The sequence below is a fragment of the Pseudophryne corroboree genome, chromosome 8 (genome assembly GCF_028390025.1).
Source record: "Pseudophryne corroboree isolate aPseCor3 chromosome 8, aPseCor3.hap2, whole genome shotgun sequence".
NCBI classification, from domain to species: Eukaryota; Metazoa; Chordata; class Amphibia; order Anura; family Myobatrachidae; genus Pseudophryne; species Pseudophryne corroboree.
In genome coordinates this window covers 213,700,050-213,717,266 of record NC_086451.1, presented here as the reverse complement: position 1 = coordinate 213,717,266, position 17,217 = coordinate 213,700,050, and the positions used below count along the sequence as shown (strand labels likewise).

The following is a 17,217-nucleotide window of genomic DNA, read 5'->3' as shown; positions in this document are numbered from 1 at the left end:
TTTGATTTGGTTTTGGATTCCTTTAAAATTGCTAAAAACAGCTAAAACCACACAATTATTGGACCTGTTTTATTTCCTACAGTATTATTAACATCAATAACATTAATTACCAGTCATTTCCAGTGTGAAATGGTTACATAAATCACAAAGGATGAACTTACATGCCATCAATAACAGGCAAGATTCGGTTTTTAGATCCAAGGTCCGACCACAGTGACCCAAACTAGGACTCGGTTTGACTTGAAAACCCCAATGTTTTGGTGTGTTCAACCGAACAGCTCACCTCTAGTATAGATGAGTTGCATTGTTTATTTTCCTAGAGCTGAGTTCACATTTGTCACAATGATACCTGCTATTCTCCTGGTTTTGTATTGCATTGGCCTGAATGGCACCTTTGGGTATCCGCAGCACTACTACTATATTCTATGGAGTTTTAGTACATGTAAGTTTAACGTAATTTGGTCCTAATTCATGTTTGGAAGGAATTGCCCAGAAAGTGACCGTGCAATTCTGTGTAATGAAAATTCAAAAGTAGCAGGGCGTGGCTTGGCAGCCATTCAGGAGAGTCGTGGTGCATCTAAGCTCCAGCCCTGTATAAGTGTAACTACGGCTACACGGTGCTGTTTCCCCTTTCCTCAGCCCCAATATACTGCCAGGGAGCTCGTCTGTCCCCGTCCCCCCCCCCCCCCCCTGGTGTGGAGCCAGGTTCGCGGACCCGGGAGGGGTTTTTTACTCCCCTCTGCAGGTTGTGGCCTGGTCCGTACACGGGAGCCGGGGACTCAGTTTCCAGACGGGCCCGAGACCGGAAGTCCCGTCATCCTCAGAAGCGGCTCGGCGTTTGCATCGGGAGGGGAGTGAAGTGCCGCCCGCCACCCGCACAGTACCAGGCCGAGGACGGACCGGAGCTGCCGCTCGTGGGAGCGCTCGTCCCTCTTTGCCGCCCACCAGACCTCCGGTGCTGCTGCGCCCTTTGCGCGCTCCCTCCTCATCAGTCCTCGGAGCTTGTTGCCGCTGCTGCGGCTCCGGCTGTGTGCTCCGGGGGCACCCGCTGAGCCCCGCTACGTCCCACACGGCTGACCTGGGACCCGCTACACTTCCACAGCAGAATTTGACCTCCTGTGGCTGGGGCTGAAGTCCGCCATTTTGCCGCCCTCCCACCCTGCTCCTGGGCTGTCTGGCGATTATACAGAGGCTGCAAGGAGGCCAGAGTCCACAGTTCCACCCCTACATCCTCATCAACAACATCTCTGTATAGAGGTACTGTGGGAGATTGGTGGGGAGGGAAAGTCTGTGCCCGGCTGGAGGAGACTGGGAGCAGATGTGAGGCAGTGGCAGTGTCGATGCACAGGAAGTGCTTTCATAGTGAGAAGTTGGCTTCTTTTCAATTCCTGTTCTTTGCCTCTCAGCAATGCTTCTGATTCTATATTGCTACACGGTCACAGCGCAGCCCCCTTTGATTGCTCACAATATGCCCGCAGGACAGATGGAAATTTGAGTTGCACTAGGAATGGCTGCCTTTCTGTCCTGCCACTAATAGTGTTCTAAATGGGTCTCCGGCTCTGAAGAATTGTTGCTCTACCCCATAGCGTGCGGCTCAGCTTACCTATGCAATAACCATACAGCTCTCACAGTCATAACCGCTCTGCTCTGTCTTCACATTCAATTGATCTCCAGGGAAGTCCAGTTTTCTCATTATGCCTCCAAAGAGAGGGGGGAAGACCCCCAGGAAGCCTGCACAGTATCCTAAAGCTTCCAATGCTTCCCGACCCTTCGCCTCTACGTCACCTGCAAACACCAGGTCGCCCATGTCCTTGCCGAAGTCTTCAGCCTCCCAGCCTTCATCCGACCTGGATATAAATCTAGACCCATAGCATATGTGAAAATTACTTACTCTGTGTTATAATTGTACCAAATACTTTATCATGGATCATGTGTAAATATACCTAGACCCACAGTTTAGGCATATCTGGTGCGCATTGCCCCACAGTGGTAGGAATAGAAAGTGTTGAGCATACAGGAATTATATATGCATTTCCCATAATTCTTGATACCAATGCAGTCTGGTCACAATGGAAATATAAGTGCTAATACCGTCCTAGACTCTTGATTTTGGTTATCAAATAGAGAATTTGCATAATATATATTCCATTCTTTTATACCAATTAACTCCATTCATGAGGAGTGTACTTACTCTTATTTCACTTCAACACTTCTCTCCCTCAGTGTACTAGCCTAACCTGAGACTTGGGAACTACCCATCGTCCTCCATCTCAAATGGTACAAAAATAGATATAACATATACATGGGGAAAAGCCCAAATTATGCCATTTGAACTTATATGATAGAAGGGATTTCAGCTCCATAGGTGGACTGAGGCTCAAATAAATATATATATTTAAATTATCACTTGAGCATATATCCACATAAGACCTAATAAGTGGGTTCTAGCACTTATTAATCTGTCATAAATACAGAATTGCCCCTTGTGGCCAATTATTCTAACTGTGAGGTCAAAAGATCAGGGCATATGACACTTTATGAGGATTTTGGGGACTCCGCCCATCTGGGTGTATAATAAGGTACATAACTGTACGTGAACGAGAGGAGCCCATAAGATCCTACTGATACAATTATTGTTAACATCTTTAGGAGATTATACTGTGCCTGAGATCAAATACTGTATCTTAATACATAGGCCCTTTTCTCCTTCCACTTTTTGAAATATTTAGAGAAATATCTTATAGTCATTTCACATATAGCTATTCATTTTAACACACATTTCCATTCTTTTTGTTCACACTTTCAATATTTTTAAACTCAATTTTCGCTTTTTATGAATATTTTTTATTCAGTATACTAATAAAAGTTATATTTTAGCTACTGTATAACTCTTTGTGCACCACATTGAGGACACTTTCTTCCTTCTCTTGAACTTTGTGACTATGAATCTAGACCCCCAAGCCCCCCTTACCACTCAAACGATGCTTAAGATGTTTTCAGCGTTTCGCTCAGATATCATATCAGGGGTGGATTGTTCAATCCAAATGCTTAGGGCTGATCTTAGTGGCATAGCGGGACGGACCGAACATCTTGAAGAAAAAATGCAGGAATTGGTGGCTTCCCATAATGATCTGCTGGTATCCCACTCTGAACTACAAAATGATGTCGTTACAATGCGTGAGAAGATTGCAGACCTGGAGGACAGATCGAGGAGAAACAACCTCAAAATTCGTGGTATACCCGACTCTGTCGCTCCATCAGAATTGCGGGGTTATGTCACTAAATTGTTTCAGACTTTTCTTCCGACAGCCTCTGCTCAAGACTTGCTGCTAGACCGGGTCCATAGATTGCCTAAACCAAAAAGCGGCTATTCCTCCAACTTCCCGAGAGATGTCCTATTAAGAGTCCATTTTTTTCACGCCAAGGAGGACATTCTTAGACCCACCAGACAGGCGGAGGATTCTGACGTTATGGGCGGTCTACAGATATATCCGGATCTTTCCCAATTTACTTTGGATAAAAGGCGTGCATTGCGCACGATCACATCGGCTCTCAGAGACAACAACATCCTGTAAAAGTGGGGTTTCCCAGTCAAGTTGATTATTAGCTATGAATCTTCGTCCTACATCGTCTCTTCCTATGACGCTGGAGTGAAGCTACTCGACGACTGGGACATTCCAATTGCACAGCCAAAGGCCGCAGCACCTGCTCCGGTGTCGGATACCTGAATTGCAGTTCTGATGTTTAGAGTGTTTTTGCTTGGATGCTCTTAGATTTGTATTTGAAGATAGAGCGTGTTAAGGGTTAAATGTGGTAACCCAGACTCACATGTCTGTTGCGGTCCCAGTACACCTTGCTTTAGCTCTTCATTTTTGCTGTTATGCTATATATGTTTTCTTTTTTAACGTGTGATAATGTTCGTTTCCACGCTGATGTGTTTTCAGATATATCATTTAGTACTGCAAGTTTCGTAGTTATGTGTGACAAAATTGGTGATGTTTAGATAGGTAGTGTTTACGATTTTATCTTTTAGGTGTAAGTGTACTGGTGGCTGAGCCTATAGAGAGGACCTATGCGAGACCCATTCGAACCTATTTCCCCAATGGTTTTTGTTTTGCCACTATGGTTTTTTGTGGCAAACACTGTGGCCAGGGTTTTTTTTTTGTTGGATTTTTTCTCTCTCTCTCTTCCGGCTGTTTTTCTCACTTATCTTTCTTGCCCTCCTCCCTCCCCCACCTGTTGCTCCTTTCATGGAAGTCCACCCGAGGGTTAGGTCACATAGTCTATCTAAGGCTCTTCTGTGGTTATAGCAATGGTTAAATTCTTCTCATTAAATGTTAATGGTTTGAATTCCCCATGTAAGAGACGCCAAGCCCTAGTCACTTTCCACAAGGAAAAAGCTAAAGTTGTTGCCCTCCAAGAAACACATTTCATGGTCTCTGCTCCACCGTCCCTTCATAACTCCTGATATCCACTGGCCTATTTTGCGAATAATTCTTCTAAGAAAAATGGGGTCGCTATCCTTTTCCATAACTCTGTGCAATTTGATCTAGTCTCTCAATTTTCAGACAAGGAGGGCAGATACCTGATATTAGTGGGGAAATTAGAAGATGTTGAGGTCACAATGGTTTCCTTGTATGCCCCGAATACTTACCAACTACCTTTCCTCCGCAAGTTATTTTCTACTATCCACAAGATACGGAAAGGCAGATTAATAGTGATGGGAGATTTCAACCTAGTCCCAGACAAGAAACTAGATAAAACATACCGCTCTAAAAGGACCCAGAGGGGATTGCGTTCCCAGGCTACTTCAGCCCGTTTAACAGCGGAATATGACCTCTGCGACGTATGGCGCGTATATTCCCCCTCGGTTAATGACTACACATTTTTTTCCCATGTCCACAACACGTACTCCCGTATTGACCTGATCTTGGTGGATAAATGGTCCTTACAACTTACACATAGATCGCTTATTATCCCAATTTCATGGTCGGACCATGCGGCAGTGACGTGGACATGGAAGAGCTCCCAACCCCAGTGTACACATAGGACGTGAAGATTGCCGGAATATGTCTTACAGTCTCCAGAAGCGTCATCAGCTATTGCTCACTCGCTATCCACATATCTCGCTACTAACTCCCCATCGGATACATCCATTCTGATACATTGGTGTGCATTGAAAGTAGTGATGCGGGGAACAATTATTCAAACAGGGGCTAGGTTGAAACGACAATTTTTGAGTTTACAAGAAGCGTTGGAAACACAGTTATTACAGGCAGAATCCCTTAACAAAGCACAACCCTCCCGTCGTCTGAAACGGGAGGTAGTATCCCTTAGGAATCAGCTTCAGAAAATGTTTCTGCAACGTATGCAGCGGGCATATGCAAAACTTCAGCAAAATTACTACTCCTTAGGCAACAAACCAGGCAAATTTCTGGCCCAGAAACTAAGATTACGCCACATTAGAAACAGAATTAAGTGTATTCACACTCCGTCGGGACAGAAATTGCTGAACCTGGCTGATGTAGCGAATGCTTTCGCTAAGTTTTACGAAAACTTGTATAATCTAGCCTCAGATACTGCTACTATCCAACCGACCCCTGCTTCGATATCTTCCTTTCTGGTGGATTTACGGTTTCCTCAGCTGATCCCAGATCAGTTAGACTTCCTTAATGAACCCTGGGACTCGGAGGAAATAATCTCGGTCATTAAGTCACTTCCATCGGAAAAAGCCCCTGGCTCTGATGGTTTCACAAATTCCTTTTATAAAAAATACGCTTCAGACCTTGAACCCTCACTTACTGCTCTATATAATTACGCCACCGCTAGTAGTTCCTTGCCAGAGGAACTGCTACAAGCTCGCATTATTACAATACATAAATCTGGCAAGGACCCTACTCACTGCCAGAACTATAGGCCCATAGCGCTATTAAATACAGATTTAAAAATTTACTCTAAACTTATTGCCAATAGACTGTCCCCACTGATACCAGCCTTAGTCCATCCTGATCAAGTAGGTTTTGTGACAGTATGTCAGGCATCAGATAACACGAGGAGGGTTTTTGATTTGGCCGACTTTGTTTCTTCTAAGAGAGAGGAAGCCATTTTCCTCTCTCTCGACGCTGAGAAAGCTTTTGATAGGCTTCATTGGGGTTTTCTTTATAACACTTTGGATAAGTTTGGGATACGTGGCCCCATTCTGTCGTCTATCTCAGCGTTCTATAGCGCACCCAACGCCACAGTGTTTAGTAATAGCTTCACATCTTCCCCTTTTAAAATCTCTAATGGCACGAGGCAGGGGTGCCCCTTATCTCCTCTCATGTATGTTCTGGCTATCGAACCGCTTGCTATAGCGATTCGACAGGCCCCCGCTTGTTCTGGTATAGTGGTGGGTTCCTCTACACATAAAGTTAGTTTATTTGCTGATGATGCACTTCTTTTCATTACCAACCCCGTGTCCACTCTCCCGGCCCTCCACGAGATCATTGACAGATTTAGTGCAGCCTCATTTTACAAACTAAATACGTCCAAAACTGAGGCCCTACCATTCAACCTAGAATCAGATAAACTACTGCCGCTCCAACACGGGTATAAATATAATTGGAAGAAAGACTCCCTTGTATATCTCGGAATTCTTATACCTAACTCTCTGTCCACAACGGCGGAGATTAACTATAGTCCTATGATTGAATATATAGATTCCTTATGTAAATCCTGGTTTGGCTTAGAGATATCATGGTTGGGTAGAGTGGCAGCTTTTAAAATGTTGATTCTCCCCAGATTGATGTATCTCTCCTATATTGTCCCCTTACGAATCATAGGTCGCATACATACACTGATATTGAAATACATCTGGAATAAGAAACCCCCTTGCATAGCTTATAAACACTTATCTAAACCTCGATGCCAGGTAAGATTGGCAGTTCCAGATCTCAGACAATATCAATTTGCTTGCCTGGTGGCCCAACTGAGTGATTGGTCTCTGCCGACAGGCCAGAAATGTTGGGTAGACCTGGAAAGAGAGTTATATGTTCATACCCCTTTGATGGATCTACTGTGGATTCCATTTCAATAAAGACTTCCCCCTACTTTACCACTCCAATCTATCACAGGCTCCCTGGTGGCATGGGACTCCATTGTGGTCTCTACTAAGGTGGTCTCTCTCCCAGCCCGCAATCTGTCTTTGTTGGCCTTTTCCAAACTGATTCCAGATCTAAGCCTTACAAAATGGATTACTTCTGGTATAGTCTCTATCGCACCATTGGTAGATGGAGTGATGATCACCCCGTTTAGTGCCTTGCAGGGTCTATTCGACCTTCCCACAGCAGAATTGTTTACTTATATTCGTATTACCCACTGGTTGAAATCTTCTATTAAATCTGTGGGGACCATGCATTTACCGCCCCCGACATATTAATGAGATTGGCGAAGGGTAGCGGTAGGGGAGCGATTAAATTTTGGTATTCCATTGCACAAGGCTACCAGAGCCTAGGAAAATCATTGGCCCACTCCAGGTGGGAGGTGGATTTAGCATGCACCTTTTCCCCACAGCAGTGGGAGGCGATATTGCTCTCATCCCATAAGATGTCCAAATGCACGAACCACATAGAGATGCATTTTAAACTATTGAATAATCTCTACTACACTCCAGTTAAATTACATAGAATCTGGCCTACGATTTCCAATTTGTGCTGGAGGGACTGCTCGGAAAGGGCTGACATCATTCACGTATTTTGGTCCTGTTCGAAAATACGCCGTCTAAGGAGTGAAGTGTTTGCCCTGGCGTCTGTTGTTCTTCATGCTCCCCTCCAGTTGTCCCCTTCACTGGCGCTGTTACATATCTACCCTATAGACTTACCACCTAGAGACCGCTATATACTCGGTCATATTTTTATCGCCACCAGAGCGGCCATTGCGCAAGACTGGAAACAGCCTGCCCCCCCCCCCCCACACACACTCTCTAAAATTGTACGTAAAATACAGTATGCTCTTCAAATGGAAACCATGGGCTTACCGCCCTTTCTTGGAGGTAACCCCCCAGTGGGTAAATGGGTTTGTTGGCAAGAGTATGTGGCTTCGGATTCCGGGGCAAACATGATATTTGAGTCGGATTGACCAATTCCTTTGTTTTATTTCTCTTTTTGTGATTTTCTACTTTTCTGGCTAATTGTGGATGCTGTATTGTATATTGCATGATACTATGTGAGACCATATGCTAATGCTTTGTATACCTGGACTTCCCCGCCCCACCGTGTACCCCCCTCCCACACTCTTCCTTTTCTTCTTTCTGTACCCCTCCACCCCCACCCCTTCCGAGTTTGAACGGAACAGACCAAGTAAAAAAAAAAACAAGATTTTAAACCTACCGGTAAGTCTCTTTTTTTCGTAGTCCGTAGAGGATGCTGGGACTCCGTAAGGACCATGGGGATAGACGGGCTCCGCAGGAGACATGGGCACTTTGAGAAAGACTTTGGATCTGGGTGTGCACTGGCTCCTCCCTCTATGCCCCTCCTCCAGACCTCAGTTAGAAAAACTGTGCCCAGAGGAGACGGACAGTACGAGGAAAGGATTTTTGTTAATCTGAGGGCAAGATTCATACCAGCCACACCAATCACACCGTATAACCTGTTATATACTATCTAGTTAACAGTATGAACAACAACATATCATCGGTCCAAAACCGACGAAACTATAAAAGAACCCTTATGAAAGCAATAACTATATACAAGTCTTGCAGAAGCAGTCCGCACTTGGGACGGGCGCCCAGCATCCTCTACGGACTACGAGAAAAAGATTTACCGGTAGGTTTAAAATCTTATTTTCTCTAACGTCCTAGAGGATGCTGGGACTCCGTAAGGACCATGGGGATTATACCAAAGCTCCCAAACGGGTGGGAGAGTGCGGATGACTCTGCAGCACCGATTGAGCAAACAGGAGGTCCTCCTCAGCCAGGGTATCAAACTTATAGAACTTTGCAGAGGTGTTTGACCCCGACCAAGTAGCAGCTCGGCACAGCTGTAGTGCCAAGACCCCTCGGGCAGCCGCCCAAGACGAGCCCACCTTCCTAGTGGAATGGGCCTTAACCGATTTTGGTAACGGCAATCCTGCCGTAGAATGCGCCTGCTGAATCGTGTTACAGATCCAGCGAGCAATAGTCTGCTTTGAAGCAGGGCAGCCAACCTTGTTGGCTGCATACAGGACAAACAGTGCTTCTGTTTTTCTGATCCTAGCCGTACTGGCCACGTAAATCTTCAAAGCCCTGACCACATCAAGGGACTCGGAATCCTCCAAGTCACGTGTAGCCACAGGCACGACAATAGGTTGGTTCATATGAAAGGATGAGACCACCTTAGGTAGGAATTGAGGACGGGTCCGCAATTCCGCTCTATCCATATGGAAGACCAGATAGGGGCTTTTATGTGATAAAGCCGCTAATTCCGAAACTCGCCTAGCCGAAGCCAAGGCTAACAACATGACCACCTTCCAAGTGAGATATTTCAACTCCACTGTTTTAAGTGGTTCAAACCAATGTGACTTAAGAAAACTTAACACCACGTTAAGGTCCCAAGGCGCCACCGGAGGCACAAAAGGAGGCTGAATATGCAGTACTCCCTTCACAAAAGTCTGTACTTCGGGTAGAGAGGCCAATTCCTTTTGAAAGAAAATGGATAAGGCCGAAATCTGAACTTTAATGGATCCTAATTTTAGGCCCAAATTCACTCCAGTTTGTAGGAAGTGAAGAAAACGGCCTAGATGGAATTCTTCCGTAGGAGCATTCCTGGCCTCACACCAAGAAACATGTTTTCGCCATATTCGGTGATAATGTTTAGATGTCACGTCCTTCCTAGCCTTTATTAGCGTAGGAATGACCTCATCCGGAATACCTTTTTCCGCTAGGATCCGGCGTTCAACCGCCATGCCGTCAAACGCAGCCGCGGTAAGTCTTGGAACAGACAGGGACCCTGTTGCAACAGGTCCTGTCTTAGAGGAAGAGGCCACGGATCTTCTGTGAGCATTTCCTGCAGATCCAGATACCAGGTCCTTCGTGGCCAATCCGGAACAATGAGTATTGTTCTCACTCCTCTTTTTCTTATTATTCTCTACACCTTGGGTATGAGAGGAAGAGGAGGAAATACATAGACCGACTGGAACACCCACGGTGTCACTAGGGCGTCCACAGCTACCGCCTGAGGATCTCTTGACCTGGCGCAATACCTTTGTAGCTTTTTGTTGAGATGGGACGCCATCATGTCTATTTGGGGCAGTCCCCACCGACTTGCAATCTGTGCGAAGACTTCCTGATGAAGTCCTCACTCTCCCGGATGCAGGTCGTGTCTGCTGAGGAAGTCTGCTTCCCAGTTGTCCACTCCCGGAATGAACACTGCTGACAGTGCGCTTACATAGCCCAGCGAAGAATTCTGGTGGCTTCCGCCATCGCCACTCTGCTCCTTGTGCCGCCTTGGCGGTTTACATGAGCTACTGTGGTGACGTTGTCTGACTGAATCAGAACTGGTCGGTTGCGAAGTAAGGTCTTCGCTTGACGTAGGGCGTTGTATATGGCCCTTAGTTCCAGGATGTTGCTGTGAAGACAAGTCTCTTGACTTGACCAAAGGCCTTGGAAATTTCTTCCCTGTGTGACTGCTCTCCAACCTCGGAGGATCGCGTCCGTGGTCACCAGGATACAATCCTGAATGCCGAACCTGCGGCCCTCTAGAAGGTGAGCACTCTGCAGCCACCACAGGAGAGATACCCTGGCCCTGGGTGACAGGGTGATCCGCTGATGCATGTGCAGATGTGACCCGGACCATTTGTCCAATAGGTCCCATTGGAAAGTCCTTGCATGGAACCTGCCGAAGGGATTGACTTCGTATGTCGCCATCACTTTTCCCAAGACTTGAGTGCAATGATGTACTGACACTTGTTTCGGCTTCAACAGGTTCTTGACTAGAGTCATGAGTTCCTGCGCTTTTTCTATCGGAAGAAGAACCCTTTTCTGGTCTGTGTCCAGAATCATGCCCAAGAAGGGCAGGCGAGTCGTAGGATTCAGCTGCGACTTTGGAATATTGAGAATCCAGCCGTGTCGCTGTAACACCTTCAGTGAAAGGGATACGCTGTTCTGCAACTTCTCCCATGATGTCGCTTTTATGAGGAGATCGTCCAAGTACGGGATAATTGTGACACCCTGCTTGTGCAGGAGTACCATCATTTCCGCCATTACCTTGGTGAAAATTCTCAGGGCCGTGGAAAGCCCAAACGGCAACGTCTGAAATTGGTAATGACAATCCTGTATCGCAAACCTCAGGTACGCCTGATGAGTAGGATATATGGGAACATGCAGGTATGCATCCTTTATGTCCAGCGATACCATAAAATCCCCCCCTTCCAGGCTGGCGATGACCGCTCTGAGCGATTCCATCTTGAACTTGAACCATTTTAAGTAAAGGTTCAGGGATTTTAAATTCAAAATGGGTCTGACCGAACCATCCGGTTTCGGGGCCACAAACAGGGTTGAGTAGTACCCCATCCCTCTCTGAAGCAGGGGAACCTTGGCCACCACTTGTTGAAGACACAATTTTTGAATCGCATGTAACACTATCTCCCTTTCCAGGGGAGAAGTTGGTAGCGCCGATTTGAAAAACCGGCGAGGAGGCACCTCTTCGAATTCCAGCTTGTATCCCTGGGAAACAATTTCCATTGCCCAGGGATCCACCTGTGATTGAACCCAGATGTGGCTGAAAAGTTGAAGACGTGCCCCCACCGGAGCGGAATCCCTCAGGGGAGCCCCAGCGTCATGCGGTGGATTTTGCAGAGGCCGGGGAGGACTTCTGTTCCTGGGAACTAGCTGTGTTGTGCAGCTTTTTCCCTCTGCCCTTACCCCTTGCAAGAAAGGATGATCCACGTACTCTTTTGCTTTTATTTGAACGAAAGGACTGCATTTGATAATGAGGCGTTTTCTTAGATTGTGAGGGAATATAAGGCAAAAAATTCGATTTACCTGCCGTAGCTGTGGAGACGAGGTCCGAGAGGCCCTCTCCAAACAATTCCTCACCCTTGTAAGGCAAAAACTCCATATGCCTCTTTGAGTCAGCATCATCCGTCCACTGTCGGGTCCATAATACTCGCCTAGCAGAAATGGACATAGCGTTTATTCTGGAACCCAGTAAACTAATGTCTCTTTGAGCATCCCTCATATATAAGACAGCATCTTTTATATGCCCTAGGGTCATTAAAATTGTATCCTTATCAAGGGTCTCAATATCCGCTGATAAAAAATCTGTCCTTGCTGCTACAGCACTACAAACCCAGGCCGACGCAATTGCCGGTCGGAGTAACGTACCAGAATGTGTGTAAATGGACTTCAAGGTAACCTCCTGCTTGCGGTCAGCAGGATCCTTGAGGGTAGCCGTATCTTGGGATGGGAGCGCTATCTTTTTTGATAAGCGTGTCAAAGCTTTGTCTACCCTAGGGGAGGATTCCCACCGTATTCTGTCTGTGACGGGAAAGGATACGCTATTAGAATCCTTTTGGGAATCTGCAGTTTTTTGTCTGGAGTTTCCCACGCTTTTTTGTTCGTTCAGCTCATGTGAAGAGGGAAAGGTGACCTCAGGTTTCTTTCCCTTATACATGTGTACCCTCGTGTCAGGGACAGGGGGTTCCTCAGTGATGTGCAAAACATCTTTAATTGCGATAATCATATATCGAATACATTTAGCCACCCTTGGCTGTAATTTTGCATCATCGTAGTCGACACTGGAGTCTGAATCCGTGTCGGTATCTGTGTGCACTATTTGGGATAGTGGGCGCTTCTGAGACCCCGAAGGTCCCGGCGACATTGGGACAGACATGGGTTGATTCCCTGACTGTACCCTAGCTTCAGCTTTGTCTAATCTTTTGTGTAATAAATTAACATTAGCACTTAAAACATTCCACATATCCATCCAGTCAGGTGTCGGCGCTGCCGAAGGAGACCTAATATTCATACACTCCCCCTCCTCCTTAGGTGAGCCTTCAACCTCAGACATGTCGACACACGCGTACCGACACACCACACACACACACACACACACACACACACACACACACACACACACACACACGGAAGCTCTTTTCTGAAGACAGGTTCCCCACCAGGCCCTTTGGAGAGACAGAGAGAGAGTATGCCAGCACACACCCCAGCGCTATATGACCCAGGAAAAAACACAGAATGTTTACCCAGCAGCGCTTTTGTAGCATGTATATGCGCCAATTATGTGCCCCCCCCTCTACTTTAAAACCCTCTTTTACCGTGTGTCAAGCAGGGGAGAGTCCGGGGAGCTTCCTCTCAGCGGTGCTGTGGAGAAAAAATGGCGCTGGTGAGTGCTGAGGGAGAAGCCCCGCCCCCTCGGTGGCGGGCTTCTGTCCCGCTCAAATTTCCTAATAACATGGCGGGGGCTCTTTTTATACATGTACAGTGCCCAGCTGTACATGTATATATGTGTATTTGCCACAGGAGGTGTTTATTGCTGCCCAGGGCGCCCCCCCCCCTGCGCCCTGCACCCTTACAGTGACCGAAGTGTGTGAGGTGAAAGGAAGCAATGGCGCACAGCTTCACTGCTGTGCGTTACCTCTATGAGGATCAAGGTGTCTTCTGCCGCCTCTGAAGTCTTTTCCTCACATACTCACCCAGCTTCTCTCTTCCGGCTTTGCGAGGAGGACGGCAGCGCGGCTCTGGGACAGACGGCGAGGGTAAGACCTCCGTACCGATCCCTCTGGAGCTAATGGTGTCCAGTAGCCTAAGAAACAGAGCCCTGAAACTCAGAGAAGTGGGTCTGTTTCTCTCTCCTCAGTCCCTCGATGCAGGGAGCCTGTTGCCAGCAGGCTCCCTGAAAATAAAAAACCTAACTAAAATACTTTCTTTTACAGGAAACTCAGGAGAGCTCCCTGAAAGCACCCAGTCTCCACTGGGCACAGTATCAAACTGAGGTCTGGAGGAGGGGCATAGAGGGAGGAGCCAGTGCACACCCAGATCCAAAGTCTTTCTTAAAGTGCCCATGTCTCCTGCGGAGCCCGTCTATCCCTATGGTCCTTACAGAGTCCCAGCATCCTCTAGGACGTTAGAGAAAAAAAAATTAAAATGCAGCAGGAGGCATCTGTAGAAGATAGACACCTCCTGTAAGCATTTGCGAGACCTAACTTATGTGTTTGAGGACGCAGGTTGAATCACCATTGCGCCCATTGGTCGCGATTCACTGTGTTTTTAGGCACCGTCAGCCTTCACAGAACAGGTCCCACTCCATCTGATTTGTATGTAAACCATCGTGTTTACATCCAAATCTGAATTAGGCACTCTGTGTGATATTACTCACCTGCTTTTATGGTGAAATTACCTGTTTACTTCTTTCCATTAATGTTCTTTCTATTGTGCTACCTAGCAGATATGCATGTTTCAAGTCCTTGACTACCGCTGAGCCGCTACTTGTGTTTTGTATTAAAGTATATTTAAATATTTGTTTTGTTTTCTTTGTTCTGCCACATTTATTATCCTTTTTATTATCTATTCACTTATTCTCCCTATGTGGCAGAATGCTATGTGTTAGTCCTTCTGTTCCTGTACACAGGTCATGTCTCCCAATTGTATTGATTATTGTATTCTTGTGGCTGTAAACTTCCAAATTTAGAATAAACACAGAAAATATGTAATCCCTACCTTCAGCTGCTCTCTTGAAGAAGACTTTGCAGCTACCACATGTGAGGGCTCCATAGTGACATCCAGATGCTTCATCTCCACAGATCAAGCATGTCTTCTGTGGCGGGAAGTAATAGTCAATGGGCAACAAGTGTTCTCTGCCCCCTTCCAATCTACAAATGGACAAAAAAAAAAAAGACTAAGCAAAACTGTACTGGATAATCAAACCACCATTATTATCATTATTATGATTATTTATTTATATTATGCCACAGGTTTCTGCTGTGCCTAACAAAGTACATAAATAAATAATTTATACATGGTATATAAACATTACTGCATAAGGGGTCATGACACTGAAATAATCCTCATGTTGGCATGTTAACCAAGGGTTAGGTGCTGTTGTAGGGAGTGTGGAGCAGAAAAATGCATGATAGGAGAGGGCCCTGCTCGTGAGAGCTTACATTCTAAAGGGGCAGACAGACAGGGGTGACACAGATGGGGTAGAAGTGAGCATGGAACAGAGGGTTAGGATGAGAGATGGCTGGTTTTGATGAAGAAGTGGGTCTTGAGAGCCCATTTGACATTCATTTTGTAGAGAGGTGGGCAGTCTGATAGGGAGTGGTAGAGCATTCCAGAGGTAGTGGAGTGTCATGATCCAAGCTATTTCAAGTAGGAATAGGCCTGTTAACATCAATGTATGTGATATCAATATTCTGATGTGTCAATGTACCAGTGTATGATACCAGTTTATTGTCTTTGCATGTGAGATGGTAGAAGCTTAATTGATCTGCTGGTATTTGATTATAGCCACAGAACATCAAAGACACACTGGTTACTCAGGTGTGAAATTCTTCCTGACCAGAGCTAATTTAATTATCCCAGAACCAGAGCTATGGCCAGAAAGGTGTTAAGCCCTTCCTGACCAGTTTGTAAAGGATATTTATCCAGGCCTGAATTCTGCAGTTGCAAACCCTAGCTCAGAGCTTCAAACAAACAATTAACAGATAAGGCAATTTGGCCTGCTAGTATTTCTAAAAAGACATCACAGTGTAAGCTGAGACTCCATTCACTCTGGCTTTGAACGGGTTAAAAGGAATCCTAAAGGCGTGGGCTGGGGGGTGTTTAAATATGAGGAACACGGGCCAGAAGGTGCTCACTCTGCATGAGGCTATCGTGGGATATCGATGTTCCATAAGTCATCAACAGGAGGCCTCATCCCATAACTATTGAATCCAAAGAGACTGGATTGGTTTGTTTTGTTTATTTCCCTATTCTATTTATTTTATTTGAAATTGTATTTACGTGTGTGACTTTCCAACTATTATATTCTTGTAACTTTTTTTTTCTGTAACAATGGGGGTAATTCTGAGTTGATCGCAGCAGGATTTTTGATAGCAATTGGGCAAAACCATGTGCACTGCAGGGGAGGCAGATATAACATGTGTAGAAAGTTAGATTTGGGTGGGTTATTTTATTTCTGTGCAGGGTAAATACTGGCTGCTTTATTTTTACACTGCAAATTAGATTGCAGATTGAACACACCCCACCCAAAACTAACTCTCTCTGCACATGTTATATCTGCCTCCCCTGCAGTGCACATGGTTTTGCCCAACTGCTAAAAAATGTCCTGCTGCGATCAACTTGGAATTACCCCCAATGAGCGTTGAAGTTTTTACTTGGAGTAAAAATTCTTAATCTCATTTCTGGAATTTGTGTTTTCCAAACCCAAAGCTTGGAGCGGTCAGGTTACCTAATTTGCACATATTAATAATTTTATGTGCAGGTGAGAGTAGAAGCTCGTCCTGGGCATGCTCCCTCAAAGTTGCTTAGCCTGGCTGGCGGAATGACTGGTACTTCTGCTGGTGGCAGTTACCACATGGATTTACCACACATGCTGAGGTAATCAGTAAGGTATCATGGGCAGCGCTGTCAGATTGGCGTATCGTGCAAGGATCGTGACAGTGAGCACCATGACCAAAATCTTGGCGGCAGGAATGGGAAGAAGTAATTGGTTGGCAGAAAAGGCAGCATGTATTTGTAGAGCAAAGATGGTGGGTGGGAGTGTAGAGGGAGACAAGGGCAAATATGTAAATGTGTGAGAAGTGAGCAAGGGATTTTTAAGTGAGTGTAAGAAGCTTGAAATGGATTGGAAGGGGAGCCAGTATTGGGCTTGTAAGAGAGGGAGGTGGATGTAGTACGTTTGGAGAGGAAGATGAGCCAGGCAGCAGAATTGAGTATAGATTGAAGTTCTTTGTCAGGGAGGCCAAATTGGAGTAGATTACAGTAGTCCAATAAGGAGATGATCAGTGCATTTTGGTCTTAGTAGCATCTAGTTTGAGAAAGAGTCTGATTTTGGAATTATTTTTGAGATGGAAATGACAGGACTGTGAGAGGTACTGAAAGTGTGGTTTCAAGGAGAGGGAGGAATCAAGGATAACTCCAAGATAGCGTACTTGGGGGCTAGAGGAGATAGTTGTGCCATCAATAGATAATGAAATTATTGTGGAAGTAAAAATAATGTTTCATAAAGGATTGAGACTGTGACAAGA

General features: G+C 45.7%; 1 protein-coding gene across 1 annotated transcript in view; it reads right to left on the bottom strand.

Annotated features, from left to right (window-relative positions):
• Nucleotides 1-17,217, bottom strand: part of AR (androgen receptor) — a 755,291-nt gene that overhangs the window by 336,826 nt on the left and 401,248 nt on the right. The window contains exon 2 of the mRNA XM_063937072.1: nt 14,687-14,838. Within this exon, the coding sequence (XP_063793142.1) occupies nt 14,687-14,838 (152 nt within the window). The remainder of the gene's footprint in view (nt 1-14,686; nt 14,839-17,217) is intronic.